Raw genomic sequence first — 21,291 nt, forward strand, 5'->3', positions numbered from 1 at the left:
ATATATATATAAATAACTACTTAGGAAAAAATGTGCTGTAATCCTCAACTAAATATACTGTTCTCTTTCTTTTTTCTGACAGTATATTGTTAAGGTATATGGGTTTGAAAACAGTGCACTGAAAGATAAACTCACAATACAAACTGATGCAATCTAAAACATATTCATTCCTTTTAGGTCATATTAATCTGATGAATGAAATCGCTTGCTCCAAAAGATTCCTTAGGATGAATTTGGCCCTTCTCTCTCTGTGAAAGTGTCCATGGCCTGTCTATGGTTTAGTGACAGGTATTTCTGCACATGTAAGACTGGATAAGATATATTGACTGTGTGCATTTCATGTTTGTAGCGATTGGAGGCAAGTGTTTGTCTGGGACGTAGATTTATCACATCCAGTGAAGGGGTTGGACGGTAAAGGGATGGAAGGTTGCTGTGTGTCCTGTGTGTGGGGGGGTGATTGGGCTGGGCGTGAGTGAGTGAGAGTTTTTGCGGATGAAGTTCTGCTGGGTTGGGAAGGACACAACAGGTTGAGGGTAAGACAAGTCTGTGGGGACGTTTCCTCAGTTTACGGTGAAAGATCAAAGATTTCTCTAACATGACTTTACGGGAGGAGAGGGTAGTCCAGGCCTTCTTTCCATCTTCTGATTGATTCTCCTTACCAGAAATGCAATGGCTGCTTATGAGGGAAGACCTGTGACTGCTGGATTTTGATAGCAGATGAGGGTGAGACTGAATGAGAGGCTTATAAACAGGGGCTCGAGGACACCTGACTGAAGTCCCCTCTACAAGAAGATTCACTCCCACATACTGAGGAACATCTACTGCTGCCTGAAGACAAAAGAAAAAAGCAAAAGGAAAAAAAAAGACAATATATTTTGCATATAGAAAATAAAGTTAGTCATTAGGAACCAAAAGGCTAATAGATTTTCTTTGACATTTTTAAGACAAATACATTTTACCCACATTGTTTAAAATCTGTACATTTTGAATTGTTTAAAAGCAGTTATTTAAATATCAAATGCCACTTGTCTCGATATCATCGTTTGGACTGTACTCTGTTTGCACTATATTTACTACTGAAATGCTGAAAAGTATACAATAACAATATTTCATAACTGCGCCACCACAACGGTGCGAGCCTTTAGGAACAAAGAGAAGAAAAATACATAAACATTTGAAATGGTCATTATTTTTGAATGACATACATTATTATGAGAGGTACAGTAAGATGCAAGACAGAAAACCATTTTAACTATAGGACGTCTATTTTCAGATTTTTAAACAGGAGATTTTAATTATAAAATAATAAACAGGATATTTTTAAATATGAATTAATTCTTGTTATTCCAACCATATGAAGCTTTATTTACAAGAATGCAACTGACTACGTGATCAGGGCATTCCTGGGTACATAGGATCACAGAACTCCCTTCTCCACTGTGAATAAATCGCCATCCGAATCCATGAGTTTTATAAATTACAAATGTCCACATGAGAAACAATTACCATCTGAACAGAACTTTTTTTTTTTTTTTTTTTTTTTATATTAATTTCATTTCATTTATGCATTTAGCAGACACTTTTATCCAAAGTGACTTACATTGCATTCAGTCTAATATTAATATTAATATAAAATATTAATATTTTAATTCACAAAGGACACTTCAAATTGATAAAGTGACAGTATAGATGTTGTTACAAAAAATATATATTAAAAATATTTTCATTGTTCTTTTTCATTTTTTTTTTTATTATCAAAGAATCATGAAAAAATATATATCATGGTTTCCACAAAAATATTATCATATTAGAATGGTTGCTGAAAATTCAGCTTTATCATCACAGGAATAAATTACATTAATTCATTTTATATATATATTAAAACAGAAAACCAATATTTTAAATTGCAATAATAATTCACAGTTATACTGTACTGTATTCTGATCAAATAAATGCAAACGTAGTGAGCATTAGAACTATAAAAATATATATATACTGTATATTTTGATGAGTAGTATACAGATCTTGATATTCTGCATGTGTACCTGTTTGTATATTAGTTGAAAGCCGCCAGTGTGAGTGTTGCGGTCACATCGTCGATCCAGCACTACCCGCAAAGTGTCTTCCTGTACAGCGGGGCAGAGTCGAGCTGTGACTCCTGTGGAGGGTGCCATGGTGGGGCTGGCATTGATCTCCAAAAGCCAAGGTCGAAAATCCCGCCCCAGCATAAAGTCAGCTCCATAAAGCTCAAAACTGGCTTTGCGAGGTTCCACACTGTCCTGTGCAGTCAAGAGAGTTTGGATAACAGCCTTCTTCATACCTGGAACCACCACCCCTTCCCACAGGTCACCTCGGCCTGAAGCAGCCAACCAGGAGCGGAACTGTGAACATGACCACATGCACTCAGCGGGCAGAGAAGGATTACGATCTGGGCTTGGTTGAAAATGCTTCTGGATGGAGTTGTTGCAAAGATGTACAGAACTGAGGGTGGAAAGTAAAAAAAAAAGATTAATTGAAGTCTAATAAAAATTCTTTCTTAAAGGAATAGTTCAACCTGAAAATGGATGTATAACACTGTCAACACTATATGGACAAAAAAAATCTAAATATCTTTTATTGTGCTTTAAAGAAAAAAAGTCATAGAGGTAAATGTAAATGTTTTCATTTTTGGGTGAACTATCCCTGTAATGTTTGGCATTTGTTTTCTTACCTGTCCAATGTATGAGTGGAGTAAGGCTGGGTAGAAAAGCGAAGGTAGCACTCGCGGTAGAACCACACAATAAGTGGGTTCCAATCTGTGACCAGGAACCACTGTCTTACATCAAACTTAGTGTCATGCACGAGGAGAGGCTGCTCCAAGTACTTCTGCACCACCCACTTACTGTCATTCATGATGCCATGGTCTGTGTCTACTAAACTCATTATCTCATCCAGCTTGTTCATGCACATTATACCTACAACAGTAAAGTCAATAGCAAATGTAATAGTTTTGCTGTATTTTTACACCACTTTCTTAAGCCTTCACAAACTCACCTCTGCCTCGTGACATGGCCCCAGGTTTAATGATCCAGATGTTGCAGAGTCCATCAGTCTCCATCTGAGGGCAAAAACAACGCAGCTGCTCCAACACGCATTTACAACGCTCCACATAATCTGCACAGCCTTCTATCCTCACTCCTTCACTGCAAAGGAAAAGAGCGAGAAAGCTTTATAACTAATAATCTGCAGAGCCCCTTAATGAATGTGGTGATTAGAAAACAAATAGATGTTAGGAAATATTAAATTTTTATGCTTTTATGTTCTTTTGTGAGTCTTAGCGTTTGCTTGCAAATTTTTTGTAACTGAAATTACATAAGGTGAGAGAAAATATATACTGCATATATTAATACTTTTGTGAGTGAATGCAAATTTTCTCAGTGAAACTAGAAAATTCTTCTGTAAACACAAATGCAATGAAATATAATCATTATTTATCCTACTCAATCTTTATTACTTTGTGACTGGACAGTCCAAGTTTCTGGACACCACTGTTGACAAATTCTGCAATTTATCTAATGTTAGAAAGTTGCATACATTTGGAATGAGACGGTTTTGCAGCGTAGTTTTATTACATGATTTTCATTATAGGATTTCAGCCCTGAAACATTTAAAGAAACTTTTAAGATTTTTTTTCATGATATATTAAGTACACTATAAATAATAGTAATAAAAAACAATCATACTCACTGAATAACTAAATAATAATTCTGAAGAAAGACGTCCCACTGTTGCTCTGAGAGGGGAGGGGTTGTTTCCGAAGTCATGTCTATGTCACAGTGTTCTAAACTATTTAGATACTCCTGACAAACATGCAATGCATTGTCTATTATCGAGCTTCCGACCTTCTGTTTGGCATGCTGTTTACGAGGCTTGCTTAGACCTACAAAGGAGGGAAGATATGTGAATATGTTTGAGTTCTGTTGTGGGTTTGTGTGTATTAGTGTGTGTCATACCATGAGATTTAGCATCATGAACCTCTCTGGTTCTCTTCCACTCTGAATCCCCTGCATAATTCTCCAAAACATACTTTAGTAGACTTGTGCATGCAGTCCGTCTAAAGTCCTCTGTAAAGAAACAGAACACAATTCATTTCAGAAATATTGCAGGTTTAATGCATGGAAAAGGCAACTCATGAACAGTTACAGAGAACATATATCATATCTGTGCTTGTGAGAAACACATTTAACCCCAGATTACCCCAGGGATAATAACAGTTCACATGGTGTCTTTGGGGGACAACATTTTGGGGGAAATAATCACCTATTAAATGAAAAGAAACCAAGCAGCCAAAAGGTGAAATTAAAGCAAGGACACAGTATTTTCCAGATTAAGAGTACTGACCAATAAAAGCATGTTTATCATCCTCCGCCCCCAGTCTGTAGCAGCGTGGGAAGAATGTATCGGGATCTGCTGCATCAAACCACTGCAGACTTCTCAAACTCATGCACAAACCAACCTGAAAAAGACAGGTAATGAGTAGGTTTTAATATACCGTAGAAGAATTTTAGCTTCAGTGGCTTCATTTGTTAAGATTTATGATGAACCTTGGTGGTGAAAGATCCCGCCTTTGCGTAATGATTGGTCATCTGGTCTTTACATAAAGACCGAGAGTCGACTGAATCCCTCCTTGTTGTCCAGTAGAAGTATGCCGTCTCATTGCGGACCAACCGTGACTAGGGATTTAAAATAAGAATCAGAGGCTGTCCACTGTTGACAAATCACATTTAAATACCCAGCTGCTATGGCAACTATCTGAAATGGAAATCCACAGTTTCTAAATGTACCATTAGGTCATACAGATCATCTGCCTCATCCTCCCTCTTTCCCTCTTCTCCTAAGTCTGTAAAAAGAAACAGAGAAGGTGATGAGACAGTAGTCAAGGGACAGTAAGCGTGATCTATGTCGCTGACATCTGTTTGTTAGAATAAGTGGTGTCAGGTTAGCTACTCAAACTATCATAGAGTTTAGATTACAGTGGGTCATTATTAACTAAACAGTTACACAGGATGCTCCAAGAGTAGCATTTACAGTATACTTCACACACACACACACACACACACACGTTTACACTATTGTTTAAAAATTTGGGGTTGGTAAGAATTTTTTCATGTTTTGGAAAGCTCTCGCTTTCTCACCAAGGCAGCATTTATTTTATTAAAAATGCAATATTTGAAAATATTATTTACATTAACATTTACATTTATTCATTTAGCAGACGCTTTTGTCCAAAGCGACTTCCAAAAATTTTAAATGAATTATTTTCTATATGAATATATTTTAAGTTAATTTATTCCTGTGATGGTAAGGCTTCATTTTCAGCAGCCATTACTACTACTCATCAGTTTCTCAAGCTCCTTCAAAAATCATAATAGCTAATTGATGCTTAAGAAACATTTAATCTTATTATTGCCAATGTTAAAAACAGTCGTGCTGCTTAAAATGTTTGTCCAAACCTTTTTTTCAGGATTCTTTGATGAATAGAAAGTTCAAACAAACACACTTATTTGAAATTGATCCAGTATATTTTGTAACATTTTATATGTCTGTCAATTGTGATCAATTCAATGTGTCCTTGCTAAATAAAAGTAGTACCTTTATTAATTTTTTAATCTAATTCCAGAGATACCATACCCATCTGTGGGTTTTATTATAATTACTGTCAGGAGGTAGAAACAGGGATCCTAAATGTCCTGCTGGTTGGAAAAATGTGCTAGAAAAAAGTTGAATGTAGCTATAGTTATTTTCCTTTTTTACATTTTAAAACATCCCCTGACATGCCCAACAGAATTTTGTGTCAGTAACTAATTTTGTCCCGTGTGTATAGCTAACCTGCATACACACAAAAACCGACCAGCCTTATCAAGTGTCTATGCCTGAGTGATGGAAAGAGTCTTATCTTAGTTCTGTCAGATACTCTCACCATCATCATCACTGCTGTCACCCTCATCTGTGGCTTCTGTTTCAAGATCATGACGACGAGGCCATGGGACAGAGGGTCGTGGTAGCCGGCGCTCCACCCATCCTCTTGCACGCAGTCCTGCGCGGATTACAGGATATGGACCTTGCACAGAGAACACTTTCTTCTCCTACATCAGATACAACAAAATAGACAGTGCATGTTCATTGAGATCTCAATGTCATCATTATTATTTAAAATGCACTTCACTATTTCTATACGATTCCTTCGAATTTTAGAAGCCTAACCTTTATTGCCTTGTCCACTAGACTCTTAGCTGTCTTCAGTCTGTCCCCATTAATCAGAGGCAGATTGACATAATTACAGCGAGCTCTTCCTTCCAAGGGTGGCACTGTGACATATAGCACATAGAAATTCTTTACAAAAAATAATAATAATAAATAGCTGCGTTTATTTTGTGTGTTTACATTTGACAATAGCTGTGTGGGCCAGTTAAAATGACTTCACAAATATAATGAAAATCAACGTATCGAAACATTATCTGAAAGACTCAACTAGCCAAATCACATTTTGAATTCAATCTAATAATGTCATGTTATCTGATATAGAAAAAATAATTATATATATATATATATATATATATATATATATATATATACAGATAAAAAAAGAAAAAAAAGCTTTGTGAATTTAGTATTTTTCATGTTATTACATTGTTTAGAGCATACGAAAAAATTGATTTTTGAAAAATTATATTTTATTCAATAGACATGAAAAGGCAAAAAAAAATTTAATAAATGAATTTTTAGGTTTCATGATTTTTTATAATAAAATTTGTATAACGATGATGCTAAACTATGTTATAAAATATATAACAAAATGATTTGATATACCATTAAATTTCCATAAACTGGTCTTCCCATTAAATACAATGTTATCTATACACGGTTCCTAATTAATGTGCTGTTGGGACAGCATGTTGAAAAAAGAAGTGTAATAATGGGTCATTATTGGTCAGATTTTCAGAAAATATATCTAATATTTCATAAGAATATTGATAAGATATATCATTTATTTTCCTATTCATTTGTTGTGTCTGCCAAAATGCATTATAAGCATTTTAGTCCTGGTGTCATCTACAGTAGACATGTATGAAATCAATATCCTGTTTCATAACAGGAAGTCATATTTTGATTTGAAACCCCATAAAATTTTTTCCTGAGATGTTGATTTATGACAAACAATTAGAAAATTAGTCACATTTATAATTTAAATGAGAATTACAAAATATGAGCATATTTTCATTTATCACTACATTAATGTCAGCCATTTTTAAAGACCAAGCAGAAGGAGTGGTCATGGAGAATCTTCCAAACATTTGGTATCTCTGAAAAGCCCAGAATATGCTTTTTACAGAACACCTTTACAGGACAACACTGTGAAATGTGAGGTCTCCAAGAAATACACAAAAATGTAATGTCCACTACAGAGACAAAAACTCCATAGCCCCAGGAGGATATTGTGAAATAGTATCAGAATTTAAAATATTTTTTTTTTATCTTAATATATTTACATTTTTTATTTATTCGTGTGATCGTAAACTTCAAAAATCATAATAATAAGCTGATTTGGTGCTCAAGAGACATTTATTATTATTATCAATGTTGAAATATAAAAATAATTTAGTGAAAAGTGTTATGCATTAAGGATTCTAAGATAAATATCAAATTTAAAACAAATTTTTTTACATTATAAATGTATTTACTGTCATTGGTAAAATTAAAGTATTAATTTATTTTTACTTGACATCAAACTTATGAATGGTACTGTAACTTCTAAGGTTCTGTCTGTGTCTAAATTAGGCAACATTAGTGGACATCAAAGAAAATATAGGGACATAAAAAATGACTAGTGAAAAAGTGATAAAAGGGTGTATAGCTAATGTATACTGTACCTTGCATATGTTGGTGCATGTTTGATTGAACTCTTGCATCACTCACAAAATGAATCAATCTTTCCCTTTTTAACATAAAGGTAAAAGTAAGATGATTTTAATGCATTGTTTATTGTTCACGCTTTAACTCTCTCACACACACAAATACATATTAAGCCGCAAGTACAATGCATCAATACTTGAACACTTTAATTTATGACTGCCTGGAAACGGCTTTACACAGAAGCTCAGATTCAACACAAAACAGTTTTATGCACATTCCTCCCTGACTAAGTACAACGGCACTGTAACTTACTGAGTTAAATGAATCACAATAGTTAATTTACAACGTATTTCACTTGTTTATAGATCCACTTGTCATTATAAGACTTGAAAAATATCAAAGACACATGGAGTTCCACGGGCCCGTTCACAGCCATATTGATTTTGAGATTCGCTGAGCAAACTCACCTGGATTGCGACGTTCACCTCTGGAACTGACACCGGCCAGAAGCCGTCTGTTGAAATCGATAAGGTCACCGGTGCGCCCAGCCACGGCCCGGTAGAGCTGCGGAGAAACGCTCGTTCAGCACATGCGCACTGTAAACATTCCAGCACCAGCGTGCTGTTTACATCACCCTTAACAACTGTTTCCTGGAAACGGATGACGCCGGGCAAGTCAGGCGGAACGCGCTACGCAACAGTTGTACTCTGAGGAATTCAATATCTAATATCAAAGTCCTTTCATAAACTGTCTCTTCTAATATTCAGATAATGAATACTGGATACTACGGAGCCCAGCATTTTACATTTTACATGATATTTTGTCTAACAAACGTATAATAAGCAGTCGTTTTGAAAGGCACTTGAATTATTTAATGTTCCATTACAGATTGATTGTTAAAGCCTCATTTCAGTTGTCATGTCAACGTATCTTTTAGCTTGGCCAAACAGAAGACAACGTGCACATCACTATTTAGGCATGATTACTGTAAGACTAAACTGCTCCACACTACTTGGACTGCCTCTAAAATAATTATTTTTTACATTATGTGCAAAAAAAATTAACATGTTTGTGATTACCTGTTCTTTTTTAATGAAGTCAGTCTATGTAAGACTGCATGTGACGCCACTAGATGGCAATGTATGCTAAGGCTTAAAGAAATATTATGATTTATAATTATGAGTTGGATGATCTCAGTTTAGGCTTCTTCGTGTGAAACGGGAATTTAAAACATGGTGTTATATGTCTTCACATAATATTTATTATGGATAGCAGAAAGAAAACAATTAGGCTACTAAAATATATATTTTTAATTTTGTAGATTATTTAATCTAAATATGCAATATAATGATTTTGCGTAGACATAGTAGCGCAAAAATGACGGAAGTGAATAAAATGTCATCGAGTAGCTTGATAATGACGTTTATTCATGCACGTATCACACACAAAAAAAAAAAAACCTGTTCAGTAATCAATTACAGCATGTGTGGCTTTGAAAGTAGTTTCCTTGGTCACGCTCATGATTTTTATCTACTAGCGCATCAACATACAACATGACCTTATCCAGACATCACTTAAGATGTTATTCACATTATTTTTGCTCTCATGAATTACAGAACCTCTAAACTATTTCTGGCGCTTTCCTGTATAGGTGCAAAACCGCATCAATCGAATTACAGCTTCAGCAACAGTCTCGTTTCGAGCTCTCTGATTGGCTGAACGACATATGATGCTGCTACAGGCTGTACCTCTTTCCACGTCCTGGAGAGCGCGCGCGCCTAACAACAGCATTAAAGTATAGACAGGGCAAATGCGCGTGAAGAACTCAATCTTAGTTTGACACAGGATCAAGAATACTTCATGCCATCCTTCTCTAACCGTGTATGCATCAAATGATCTGGAGTTTCTCTACAGGAACTGTTAATCTGATCCGCGTCTTTCTGTAGAAGCTGCAACGACGCACCTTTGACTGCTTCAAAACGGAGTTAACCATGCCTGCCGAAAACAGCGACCAGGAGAGCATGCTGAGCTATCAGGTAATTAAAACGATGCGTACGTATGTGTTTATTGCATTAGCTGATAAGTCTGTTTATACATTTTTATTCCTCCCCTAACTTAAGAATAGAACATATTATGGAGGAAACAGTATATAATGTGCCATATTATGTCATACATCACCATATACATAAGATTTTACAAACACATACAATACAAAACACAAACACATCAGGGCGCCCCATTAGTGCAGGGATCAATAGTACTGTGTGTTCCCTCTTGCCCCCATTACCACAAAATATCTTATCGACGCTGCACTTTCGGTCTATAAATGCATCCCGTTAAAAGTGGTCTGTTCCTATTTCTTCAATGCCTCTGACTCAAACAGATCGTTATGCTTTATTACCTTAATTTGTGCTCCGCGCATGGATGTGTATCATTGCAGTGTTACAGGCACGTGCAGCAGCCGTATTCCCATTGACAGGGACCACAGCTCGCACCACTCGTTTATGAGCCGCCTCACTGACTGCGTGCTTGCCGGTAGGCTGTAGCTGTGGCTTGTCAAGGCTAATGGGCGTTCTTGCAGAGGGATCCTTACTGTCGTTTTGTAATGGGTTTAGCATGGAAGCGCGAGCTAGAAATAGCGCATAATGTATCATTTATTATCTATTACGCTAATGCTTCAAGAGGGTGCCCATTACGCCATGAATTGGTCTGGAAATTAAAGCTTTTAGAATTTGATGGTTTCGTATCAATAGGATTATTGTGCAAAATATGGCTTCCCTTGGGGAGCGCGTACTGTCAGTGTACCCCGTTACCCTCAAATGACCTTGACGCCATCCTCTCCTGAAGGTCCGTATTTAGACTGCAACAGCGCTATTGGTGCAGTTTTTCAGCGCCAAAGTAAACGCAAATGCTTGTAGCTTATCATTTGACATGTTAGTAACCTAACTTCTGGTTTTTTTGAGTACTGCTTCCTGTCATTAAGGCTATGAAAGGATTAATTCACCCAATAAAAAAATAAAAAATATTCTACTCACCCTCTTGTCGTTGACCTATCCTGACTTTATTTCATCTGTGAACACAAAATGAGACATTACAACTAATGGTTTTTAAAGTGAACTTGAGATTTAAAGGAATAGCTCACCCAAAAATGATCCAAAAATGGCCATCAAAGATGTAGTGAAGTGAGTGTAGTGAAGATGCAGATGAATTTGTTTGAACAGATTTAGAAAAACATTGCAATACATCAATTGTCTATCAATGGATCCTCTGCAGTGAATGGGTGCCATCAGAACGAGAGTTGATAAATCCTGATAAAACCATCACAATAATTAACAATTAACAATTATCCACATGACTCAATTCCTGTTTTTGTATTGTGAAATAAAAAGCTGCATGTTTCTGATAAACAAATCCATCATTCGGATGTTTTTAACTTAAACTGTTGCTTCCTTCTTAAATACAAGTCCTCATATTGCATTCTCTAGTGAAAAAGTCATCTGAATCAGGAGAGAAATACACAGTTCACTCCATGTTTACCAGTGAAAACAGTCCAAAAGACTTTTATGTGTTTGTAAATATGTTTGTGGATTTTGATATGAGAGGACAACTGAATGGACTTCTTCACTGGAAGTGTTATTATGAATTATGGAAAGTTAACATTAAAATGCCTTAATTATTTATTTGTTTTTGTTTCTTGAAAACCTCTTTTCGGTTTATAAGACCTTAACTGACAGACTAGATTTGTGTTGATTATTCGTTATTACTGTGTAATGTTTTTAACAGCTGTTTGTACTTTAATTCTGACGGCGCCCATTCACTGCAGGGGATCCATTTGTGAGTAAGTGATGTAATGCAAAATTTCTCCAAATCTGTTCCAATGAAGAAACAAACTTATCGACATTATAAACTATTAATGTAAAGCTAAAAAAAGATGCAAAAGTCTCATTAAAGCCATCCATATATTTGAAGTCTTCTGAATCCATGCAATGGCTTTGTGTGAGTGACAAACAGCCCAAACAGTCATTATTCACTGATTATTTTTTTAACAGATGGGTTGTTAAAAACTACAGCTACCATTGAGTAAACTGGAGAACCAAATCAATCCACTCCATGAACAAGTCATTCAATGGATAAACTGAATCACTGATAAGATCTGACAAAAACATTTGTTCATGAATTGTGCATTGCTGCTTCTCTCATGAATGCCCCAAGGGAAGTTATAGTGATAGTCAAGTTTTTGAGGGAATACAGTGATAGTCAAGATTTGACTTAAAATTTGAAAAAAAGATTTGGAATATATTTTACAGTATAGCACTCAAGTCATATTAATAAACTTTGACAACATTTACAATTTTTGAGTGAATTGTTCTGTTTCTAATTTCAGCTTGAAGGATTCACTATATATATCAAAAACATTATGATAGTTAAACAGAGTTTAGCTACTTCTGAACATATTATGTGAGAAAAACTTTATCATCCAGTGGATAGTGACTGTGCAGAGAAGGGGCCTGTGTAAAGCCTCTCTTTGTCAGAGAAACCAATCAATAGTTTTTCCATTTGTTGAGAAATGTGTGTTTAAATAGACACTCTTAGTAGAGAGAGTGAATGTGAGGGAACCACAGAACCGTCTGCCTCCCTTTTACACACATCTGTCTTGGCTCAATATGTCCATTACATTAATGGAGCCTGAAACTTTTCATTTTAACCCAGATTTCCTTTAAAACTTTAGTTGTTTTTCTAGTCAAATACTGTCTCTCTATCTAAGATGATACTGAACGGTTTCATTTGATACATTATAAGATCATTCTGATCAAATAATTATAATATATTTATATGAGTTTTAAAAAAAAATTGTGTGTGTGTGTGTGTGTTGAGCACTCATAAGCTAAATTACTAAATAAATCCTCTTAATTTATCATAAAATTACAACATGTTCATATTCAATAAACATTGCCCATTTTGCAAAGATAATACTGTATACATTTTATTGTATATTTGTGGAAAAATGGTTGCAATATATTTTCACATCTCAAGAGTAACAGGTAGTACTTCAACTCTTTCTCTCTAACCACAATTCTTTATTCCAAGTCTGAATACTGCAGCAGGTTGACCATCTCTCCCAAAACGATGCTTTTAGTGGTTTATTGAAAAATGAACAGTAATCAATAACATACACTTCACACTTATTGAATAACAACATATAAACATTCACTTCAGAGTGGAAATGATGTTAAGGTTTGTGCATGCCTGTGTGTGTGTGTGTGTGTGTGTCACTGTATTTGTTCAGGCAGACAGGAGCATCTGGAAGTGGCAGAGGTAGTGCTCTGTGTCAAGATTACTAACAGAACTGTCACAGCAATGTGCTAGAGAGCAAGCAAGAAAGAGGAGGAAAGGCAAGGAAATTGCCCATGTGACCTTTGAAGGCAAAAGGGCAATACTGATGTACTGGCAGCCAAGCTGACACTGAGTGTGTAAAGCACACACTGGTAATGACCTCCATCTAAACCATCTAATTTATTTATTAATTTTATCTTCTCTTGCTCTTAGCAAAAAAATTAAACATTGGTAATTTTGAGATACAAAAAGAAATTAAAAAATAAGGAATAAAGTGGGCCTTACAGTTACATTGAGAGAAATAAAGATATACACTATTATAGTTTGGGGCCAGAAAGACTTTTAATGTACTGTATTTAAAAGAAATTTCTTATGCTCAACAAGAATTAATTTATTTAATAAAAAATACATGCAACAGTAATTTTGTTAAATATTAATACAATAAAATAACAATTTACCATTAAAATAATTGATTATGAAATTGTTATTTTGAACTTCATATATTTGTTGAAAATTATAATTGTTTTTGTTAATTGTAATATTCGAAATTACTTTACTGTGCATCCTAGCTGAATAAAAGCATTAGTTTTAATAAAAAAATTATACTGACCCTAAACTTTTGGAATAGCTTAAATTTTCAATTGTGAGAAATACAGTTGTATTTGATATGAAGTCACGATGTGGACTTTAAAGTCAAAATTCCATCTAGCAGTTGTGTTTTTATAGCTCACAGCTGCAAGATAGAAAGTAACAATTAAGAAAAATAAAATCGCAGTTCGGGGAGTGTGAAACTGTTGCCTGGGGATAAGTAGAGGTAAGAAGTGAGTGGAAAATGACACACACAGATACTGTACACACAAACGAGTGCCAAGGTGACACAGGAGCAGTCTAGTCAGCTCAAGTGTTTTGTTATTATTTTATGTGCTCATGTCAGACCTATAAAGGAGAAAGACAAGTAGATATTGAGAGAGGAGTAGGATAAAAACAGCATGGTGCAGATAATTAAAAATTCATCAACTTGTTCACATGATTAGCTCTATCACTATTTTCTCTGTCCCCCTGGGAAAGTGTTTTAATGACAACAACTACTCAAATGATCCATATTTAGGACAACAGGGCAGTCTGAATGATAGATTTTATGGTTGTCTAGACTGTCACTTAAGTACTGATTACATAAATTACAAAATAAAACAAGTAAGTAATTAGTTAGTTATTGTTCAAAAAACAATAATACGATTAGTGAGATTGATAGTTTATCTAGTAAACTTCAGATATATTTCTACTATTTTATTTAAAATAATAATAAAAAAACATTAAGACAAATGTATCTTGCAGTTGCATGCATGTGTCAAGCTTTAAGTGTCCTATGTAACTTTTTTTAAACAGTATGTAAAGTTTAAAATAGTCGAACCCTTCTAACCAATCTATACAATGACGTCTGTACTCTGGCAAGTCCTACCGTCCCATCCTATTGTCGTGCAGTGCAATACATCTGGGAACAAATATTCGTATAACAGTACAGTAACAGTACGTAAGGGCTTTTTAACTGATGGGTCCCCCTTCGCAAAATACAATTTCGCTTGCATTCACGCATGCACTCATTCTTCAAAAGGAAAGGAGAGGGTTTGACTGTTGGAACCATTTCAATAAAACGGTTATCATTCAAAATTTAGGTATAGTTACAGTGATTTTGCATTGCAGCTATGTAACATTTAATACCTGGAAATAGAAGCTAAAATAACAGTGAAATCAAATTCGGTAGTCTTACGATTAGAAAAGCATGAAACTTGGCATCATTTTAAGCATTTGCTCTTAAGCCTGTAATAACTGTGGTTCTGGTGGACCTTGATAAGATGCCTTAACCATAATTATATGTTAGTGGGATGTTGGAAACAAGATTGGATGCTATTATAGTGGAAAGCTACTGGTGCTTTTGTTGTAACACACAATGTAAATTGGTGCTTTTTTTGTAACACGCAATGTAATGCATGACCTCAATGCTGATCCAAACTATGACTGTCAATCGATACCTCATTGATCAAATATACACATAAGCCTCAAGCAAAAAAACACAACAGAGCATCATTTGCACAACAGTGAATATAGATCATTTTAAAACAAATGGGTTCATTGAGAAAGATTTTCTTAAATCTATTGTTGTTGTACTGCATTATAAAGTATATTTGTGCCTTCCGTTTGGCCGTATTTATTTATTTAATTCTTTATTTATTTATTATTATTATTTTGATTTCATTTTTTCAGAAAATGTTTAACAGGGTTTATATTATAATTATAGGCTTGTGTTTCTGCTGAATAAAGCTGTGAAAACACACTGATGAATCATCTTTGTCATGGAAAGATAGAGGCATCCCAGTGGGATATCATACACACAAACACACACAAATGTAAGCAAGGAAGTGAAGGAAGCCTAATAAATATCAGTGATCTCTGACAGTTTGGGGTAGGGGTTTACAATACCTTTATTCACAGTCAACCACAAAGTCAGGTAAGATCTTATTCTTATATGCAACTTTGATTTAACGTATTTAATGGATTATGTGCCACTGTGCATCTATTTTGCATACATTCACAACTAAACTGCCCAGGATCATGCAATATTTATATACATGTACTATTTTGTGTCTAACAGGTCTGGAGGGTCAAGCAGTTCATGTGCTAAATAAAATATGTATGGTCTAAAGAAAAAATTCAGTACTAACTAATGTACTTTTTTATATTTGATGAAAAATATGCAAAGCATATTGTTTTAATTTGGTAATATTTTTAAGTGTGTCTTTTGACTTTAGTCATTTTGATTAAGTGGAAAGGTCAAATTATGAAAAAAAAATCTTATTTTCCTTTATCATTTGATTAAAGGGGTCATATGATGCGATTTCAGTTTTTCCTTTCTCTTTGGAGTGTTACATGCTCTTTGTGCATATAGAAGATCTGTAAAGTTGCAAAGACTCAAATCCAAAGAGATATTCTTTCTAAAAGTTAAGACTCGTACAACCCCCCCCCCCCCCCTCCCCAATGACTCATTCTAACACGCCCCCAAATCTCTACATCACTATGTGGGAAGATTTGCATAACACTGTTCACGCAAAGGAAGAGGGCATAATATCCCCACAAATATAGTGAAACATAGAAAAATTACCATGAAACAGGTGAATACATAGTAAATATTATCTTAATATTGAAAATGAAATGCTTTTGTGAGTATTAGGTTGTGGGGCTAAAAAACATGTCCTTAGTTGTGTGACATCCCGCAAAAAATAAAAAAATAAACAACACTGTATTGATGAAGAAAAATAGTTAAGAGTTAGTAAGACTATGGTCATGTATGTAATTTTTCACACTCTCATTAAAACAAGTAAACATGTGTCTTACAGAGGCCTGATGAGGAAGCTGTGGTGGACCATGGTGGCACCAGCTCAGTTCTGAATATCCATTATGAGAAAGAAGAGCTTGAGGGTTAGTATGCATCCACAACACATACTCAGTCATTCGTGTGATACAGTTAACAGGTCAATACAGCCATATTAACTGGAAAATCACAATTTCACCATCTATCTTTTTTCTCAGGTCACAGGACTCTGTGTGTGGGTGTGCGGATGCCCATGGGTAGACAGTCTCATCGTCATCACCGACCGCACAGCTCCAAACACCGCAGGAGAGCTGACAGGATGCAGGCTGGAAGTGAAGCTCAAGAAGACATGAACACAGAAAGTACCACAACATCACACGGTGAGAACGACAACAACAGCAGCTAGTTGAGCAACACTTGTAAGTTCATTCACAGGAAGATAAATCGGAGAATTATATAGGATTCTAAAGTAACCCTCGCAAAAGCACCAAATTCAAAGTACATGTAAGTATATATATAACGCAACAGCTGATCATTTGATATTGCTATTATAAAACAATTTAGTGAAAAAGAAGTTAGTAAAAAATGTAGAGACAAATTTAGAGTTTAGACACAACATTCACATTTATTTAATCTATTACTGTCTCCTATAGGCACATACACTGTAGTGGCACTACTGAATGAACTGGTGTACTAGTTTAGTAAATGACTTATGAATCATTCATATGATTATTTTCCCGAATGATTCAGTGTTTTTAAAGATTCTACGGAGCCCAGCACATGACACGCAGGAAAAAATAAATAAATTGTGGGCACAATTTACTAATTCGTTCCCTTAATTTACTAAAACGTGACCAAGATTACTATGGTGTTCCCTCGATTTACTATTGCGTTCGCTCGATTTGCTAAATCGTGTGCACGAGGGAATCGAGGGAACGAATTAGTAAATCGTGGCACAATTTACAAATCTACTCAATAGTAAATCCAGGGAATGCTATAGTAATCGTGTGCACGTTTTAGTACATTGAGGTCAAAGAATCAAGCTTTATTTTATTTATTTATTAATTTTTCAAGCTTTGCTATCAAATGTAAAATGACTGCTTTACTTAAAGACTTTCTGGAATGTGCAAATACAAACAAGCACAGTGATACATATGGTGACAAGTACTATACAATTATATTGGATGTTACTCTCGCATATAAATATATATCAGTTGCATATTCTTTCCTCCAAAACAATCTCTCAAAGGTAATACGTAAAAAAATAAGTAAAAAAAACATACAAATGAAATAGGACCATTTCGTACAGTATGTTGTTTGGGCCTGAATGTTATTTTTGGGCGATAAATTCCTTCAAAAAAGTACTCTTTGGATTATTCTTATATTTTCTCAACCCTTGAACCCTTCAACAAAACCTAAAAACATAAACTCATGATATTCATGACAACAAACACAGAAAATTGCTCAGATGAGACTTTTGTTTACTGTGCTTCCGTCCTCTACTTCCTCCCTCACTGTGAAAATATTTTTTTCAAATATCCTCTTCTCTGTGTCTCTCATTCTTCATATCTCTTTCACAGATACTCCATCCCAGAGGGTTCAGTTTATTCTGGGCACTGAAGAGGATGAGGAGCATGCAGCCCATGACCTCTTCACAGAACTTGATGAAATCTGTGTTAAAGATGGCAAAGATGCAGAGTGGAAGGAAACGGCAAGGTATTCATATGTCCTGCAACGTTATATTCAGTGCTCAAATGTAACTCGGGGTTTTGAATCTTTTAAATGTCACAGACTGCCAAACATGATCATTCTTGTGCAAAACACAGATGTATTTTCTTGCAATTTCACTAAAGTAATGTACTGTTATATGTATTATCATTTCGTTATTTATTAAAAATATCTATTTTAATATTTGTTATAATTAAAAAGGAAATCTATTATTTATCTATTACTTTATTCATTTTTACATTTTTTACACTGTTTTTCTCTAAACCTTTCCACAGACCCACTAGTACTCCCTTGCGGCCCCCTGGAGGTTCCCAGATCCCAGTTTAAAACTTCTTGGTTATCAAACAACCCTCTGTTGCCTTCTGAGAATTGAAGTGAGAGTCTGTCTATTTGACTCTCATTGTTCTTTAATACTTCTCAGGTGGTTAAAGTTTGAGGAGGACGTGGAAGATGGAGGAGAAAGGTGGAGTAAGCCGTACGTAGCTACACTCTCTCTCCATAGTTTGTTTGAGCTACGGAGCTGTATCATTAATGGAACTGTTCTGTTGGACATGAAGGCCAGCTGCATCGAGGAAATTGCAGGTCAGTGAAGAGGACAAATTCTAACATTAAAAATGTACATGTCTTTAATTGGGAATATTACAGCAGTGTGGCAAGTGTGTGCTCAGATCCTGTAGTTTAGAAGGCCCACCTGTAACCTCCCATTCCTCCCACTTAGAAACATCCAATCACTCATTAAAAAACAAAAAACACCCATGGATACTTAGTTAGAGAAACAAGTGGCACAGCTGTCAGCAGCACATGTCACCTTGAAGAGTAGGAAAGATTAAAAATTAAAATAACGGTGAAGTATGTCATTTCTTAGTGTTAAAATCTCCTTTAATGTGAAGAGACAACTATAAGAACGCCATTTGTAGGTCGACTTTAAGATTTAAAAAACTGTAGCTGTTCTTTCAAAATTATGTATGTTTCAGTGGCTCAAAATGTCCAGTAGCATGAGTTTGGCCAAGGACTACCAGTTTGAAAACTATAGTAATTATTGCAATTCTGTTTGGTGGCCACTAGTGGCAAAATTACGCATATATAAAACAAATTCTCATATGTTACTTGTGAGGACCTCAGTATGAATACAAAAACAAAACAATTTAAAAATTGCGGCCAGTTTTTATACATAATTCATGACATTTGTGCTTGATAACTCAAATACATTGTTTAATTTTAAATGTATTGATCAATGACTATCTGCCATTGAAGTCTAATAGACACTAATAGACTCACAATGTAACCTGTGTCTTGTCGGGGCATAACTGTTATGATCAGTGTTGCAGCAGTTGTAAGAACAAGATGAATTTCTGGAGAAACAGAAGGACAGGGAGACCAAGGGAGATTAATTATACTTGAAAGGTTGGAAGGGAGGGAAAGAGTGAGTGATGCAGATTAACAGTGCTGCATCAGCTCCGACTGGAACTGTGGGAGGTTTTAAAGAAAAAGACAAAGTGAGAGGCTGAGAAAGTATTGCATTGCTTAACATGCTGGATTATAACATATTCATATGAAGTTGACCATCATCATCATAAAGTTTAATCATGCGAACAATAAAAGAAAAAACTAAAAGGACAAGATTATTATTATTATTTTATATTTATATTTTTATATTTATATTTTTGTATTTGTATATTATTATACAAGATTGTCTTTCAAAAGCCAATTGTATTTGGTTTGTATTCTCATGTGTAGATGTATAATTTGTTGTGTGTAGATTTGGTGCTTGACCATCAGGAGGCAGCTCATGAACTGGATGACAGTGTGAGAATGAAGGTTCGAGAGGCACTTCTGAAGCGGCATCACCACCAGAGTGACAAGAAGAGGAACAACCTGCTGCCAATGGTCAAATCCCTCACTGACTCAGGCAGGAGACAGAGTGAACCTCATCATATGGACAAGGCGGGTGAGCTAAACTGCATTGCATTTTACATGTGCATCATAAAGAAATATTATTGGTTAAATACAACATGAGCCCTGTGGATATAACTAAATATTGTTCATTTTCACATCCTGAGTGGTTTCCTTGTAATATGAAAATTAACTGGTTTACTGGGTTTGCATACTCATGGTTGCAGATGAAAAAGTGGATATAACTTGGCTGATAAGTGATTCTACCTATTAGTCTCGTACTAATACTTAATGTTTAAGTTTTATGGTTATACTTTCAAATAATTTACTTAATTGTAATTAAATATATTAGTTCAGTAATATACATATGCATACACCTTTATTTTGGTACTATACTGTGTATGGTGTGGATATTGTAGGATGCTGTAGTTATAAGATATGAATCATATTTAATTGTTTCTCTCAGGTCCTGCTACTTCTCCCCAGCCTCCACCTACAAACCCAGATTTAAAGAATGGAGCACCGGATAATAGCCAGATGGATCTCAGCAAGGTACTAGAAACACATATCAAGAACAACATCACAAGTTTGTTGAAACTGAACAAAAAAAACAAAACAAAAAAATATTAATAAATACTATATTATTATATAAATAACACTGCTATGATCTTCTCTCACTCTAGGTGGACACACATTTCATGAAGAAGATCCCCATCGGAGCAGAAGCTTCCAATGTGCTGGTTGGGGAGCTGGACTTTTTAGAAAGGTCCATCATTGCGTTTGTTCGCCTGTCTCCTGCTGTACTGCTCACAGGGCTCACTGAAGTTCCCATTCCCACTAGGTACAACGTGTTTGTTTGCAAATGCATATATGAAGCTGATAAATCCACTGTAGCAGAATGATCCAAATTTTCAATTTTTACTCTGCAGATTCTTGTTCATTTTGCTTGGTCCTGATGGAAAAGCTCAACAGTACCATGAGATCGGTCGCTCCATGGCCACCATCATGACCGATGAGGTCAATGCATATTATTGTCTCATTGGATATTACTGCATTTAGAAATACCTTTTGTAGAA

The 21,291-nt window shown here is 35.2% G+C and overlaps 2 protein-coding genes across 2 annotated transcripts in view; one reads left to right on the top strand and one right to left on the bottom strand.

The window, feature by feature from the left end:
• On the bottom strand, positions 1 to 10,370 carry LOC128015768 (tubulin monoglycylase TTLL3-like). The gene is made up of 14 exons (XM_052599875.1): positions 10,295 to 10,370; positions 8,361 to 8,457; positions 7,911 to 7,975; positions 6,244 to 6,347; positions 5,960 to 6,125; positions 4,824 to 4,879; positions 4,584 to 4,712; positions 4,381 to 4,495; positions 3,993 to 4,103; positions 3,727 to 3,919; positions 3,034 to 3,182; positions 2,711 to 2,954; positions 2,046 to 2,481; positions 1 to 828 (listed from the first exon to the last, which is right to left on the bottom strand). The coding sequence occupies exons 3-14, from the start codon at positions 7,927 to 7,929 to the stop codon at positions 223 to 225; spliced, it is 2,328 nt and encodes a 775-aa protein (XP_052455835.1). The 5' UTR covers positions 7,930 to 7,975; positions 8,361 to 8,457; positions 10,295 to 10,370; the 3' UTR covers positions 1 to 222.
• LOC128015764 (electroneutral sodium bicarbonate exchanger 1-like) overlaps positions 9,648 to 21,291 on the top strand; it is a 20,609-nt gene continuing 8,965 nt past the window's right edge. The window contains exons 1-9 of the mRNA XM_052599869.1: positions 9,648 to 9,929; positions 16,620 to 16,701; positions 16,813 to 16,974; positions 18,175 to 18,310; positions 18,744 to 18,904; positions 20,082 to 20,270; positions 20,682 to 20,767; positions 20,899 to 21,056; positions 21,145 to 21,232. Of these exons, the coding sequence (XP_052455829.1) occupies positions 9,885 to 9,929; positions 16,620 to 16,701; positions 16,813 to 16,974; positions 18,175 to 18,310; positions 18,744 to 18,904; positions 20,082 to 20,270; positions 20,682 to 20,767; positions 20,899 to 21,056; positions 21,145 to 21,232 (1,107 nt within the window). The 5' untranslated portion in view covers positions 9,648 to 9,884. The remainder of the gene's footprint in view (positions 9,930 to 16,619; positions 16,702 to 16,812; positions 16,975 to 18,174; positions 18,311 to 18,743; positions 18,905 to 20,081; positions 20,271 to 20,681; positions 20,768 to 20,898; positions 21,057 to 21,144; positions 21,233 to 21,291) is intronic.

The sequence above is a fragment of the Carassius gibelio genome, chromosome A6 (genome assembly GCF_023724105.1).
Source record: "Carassius gibelio isolate Cgi1373 ecotype wild population from Czech Republic chromosome A6, carGib1.2-hapl.c, whole genome shotgun sequence".
Taxonomy (NCBI): Eukaryota; Metazoa; Chordata; class Actinopteri; order Cypriniformes; family Cyprinidae; genus Carassius; species Carassius gibelio.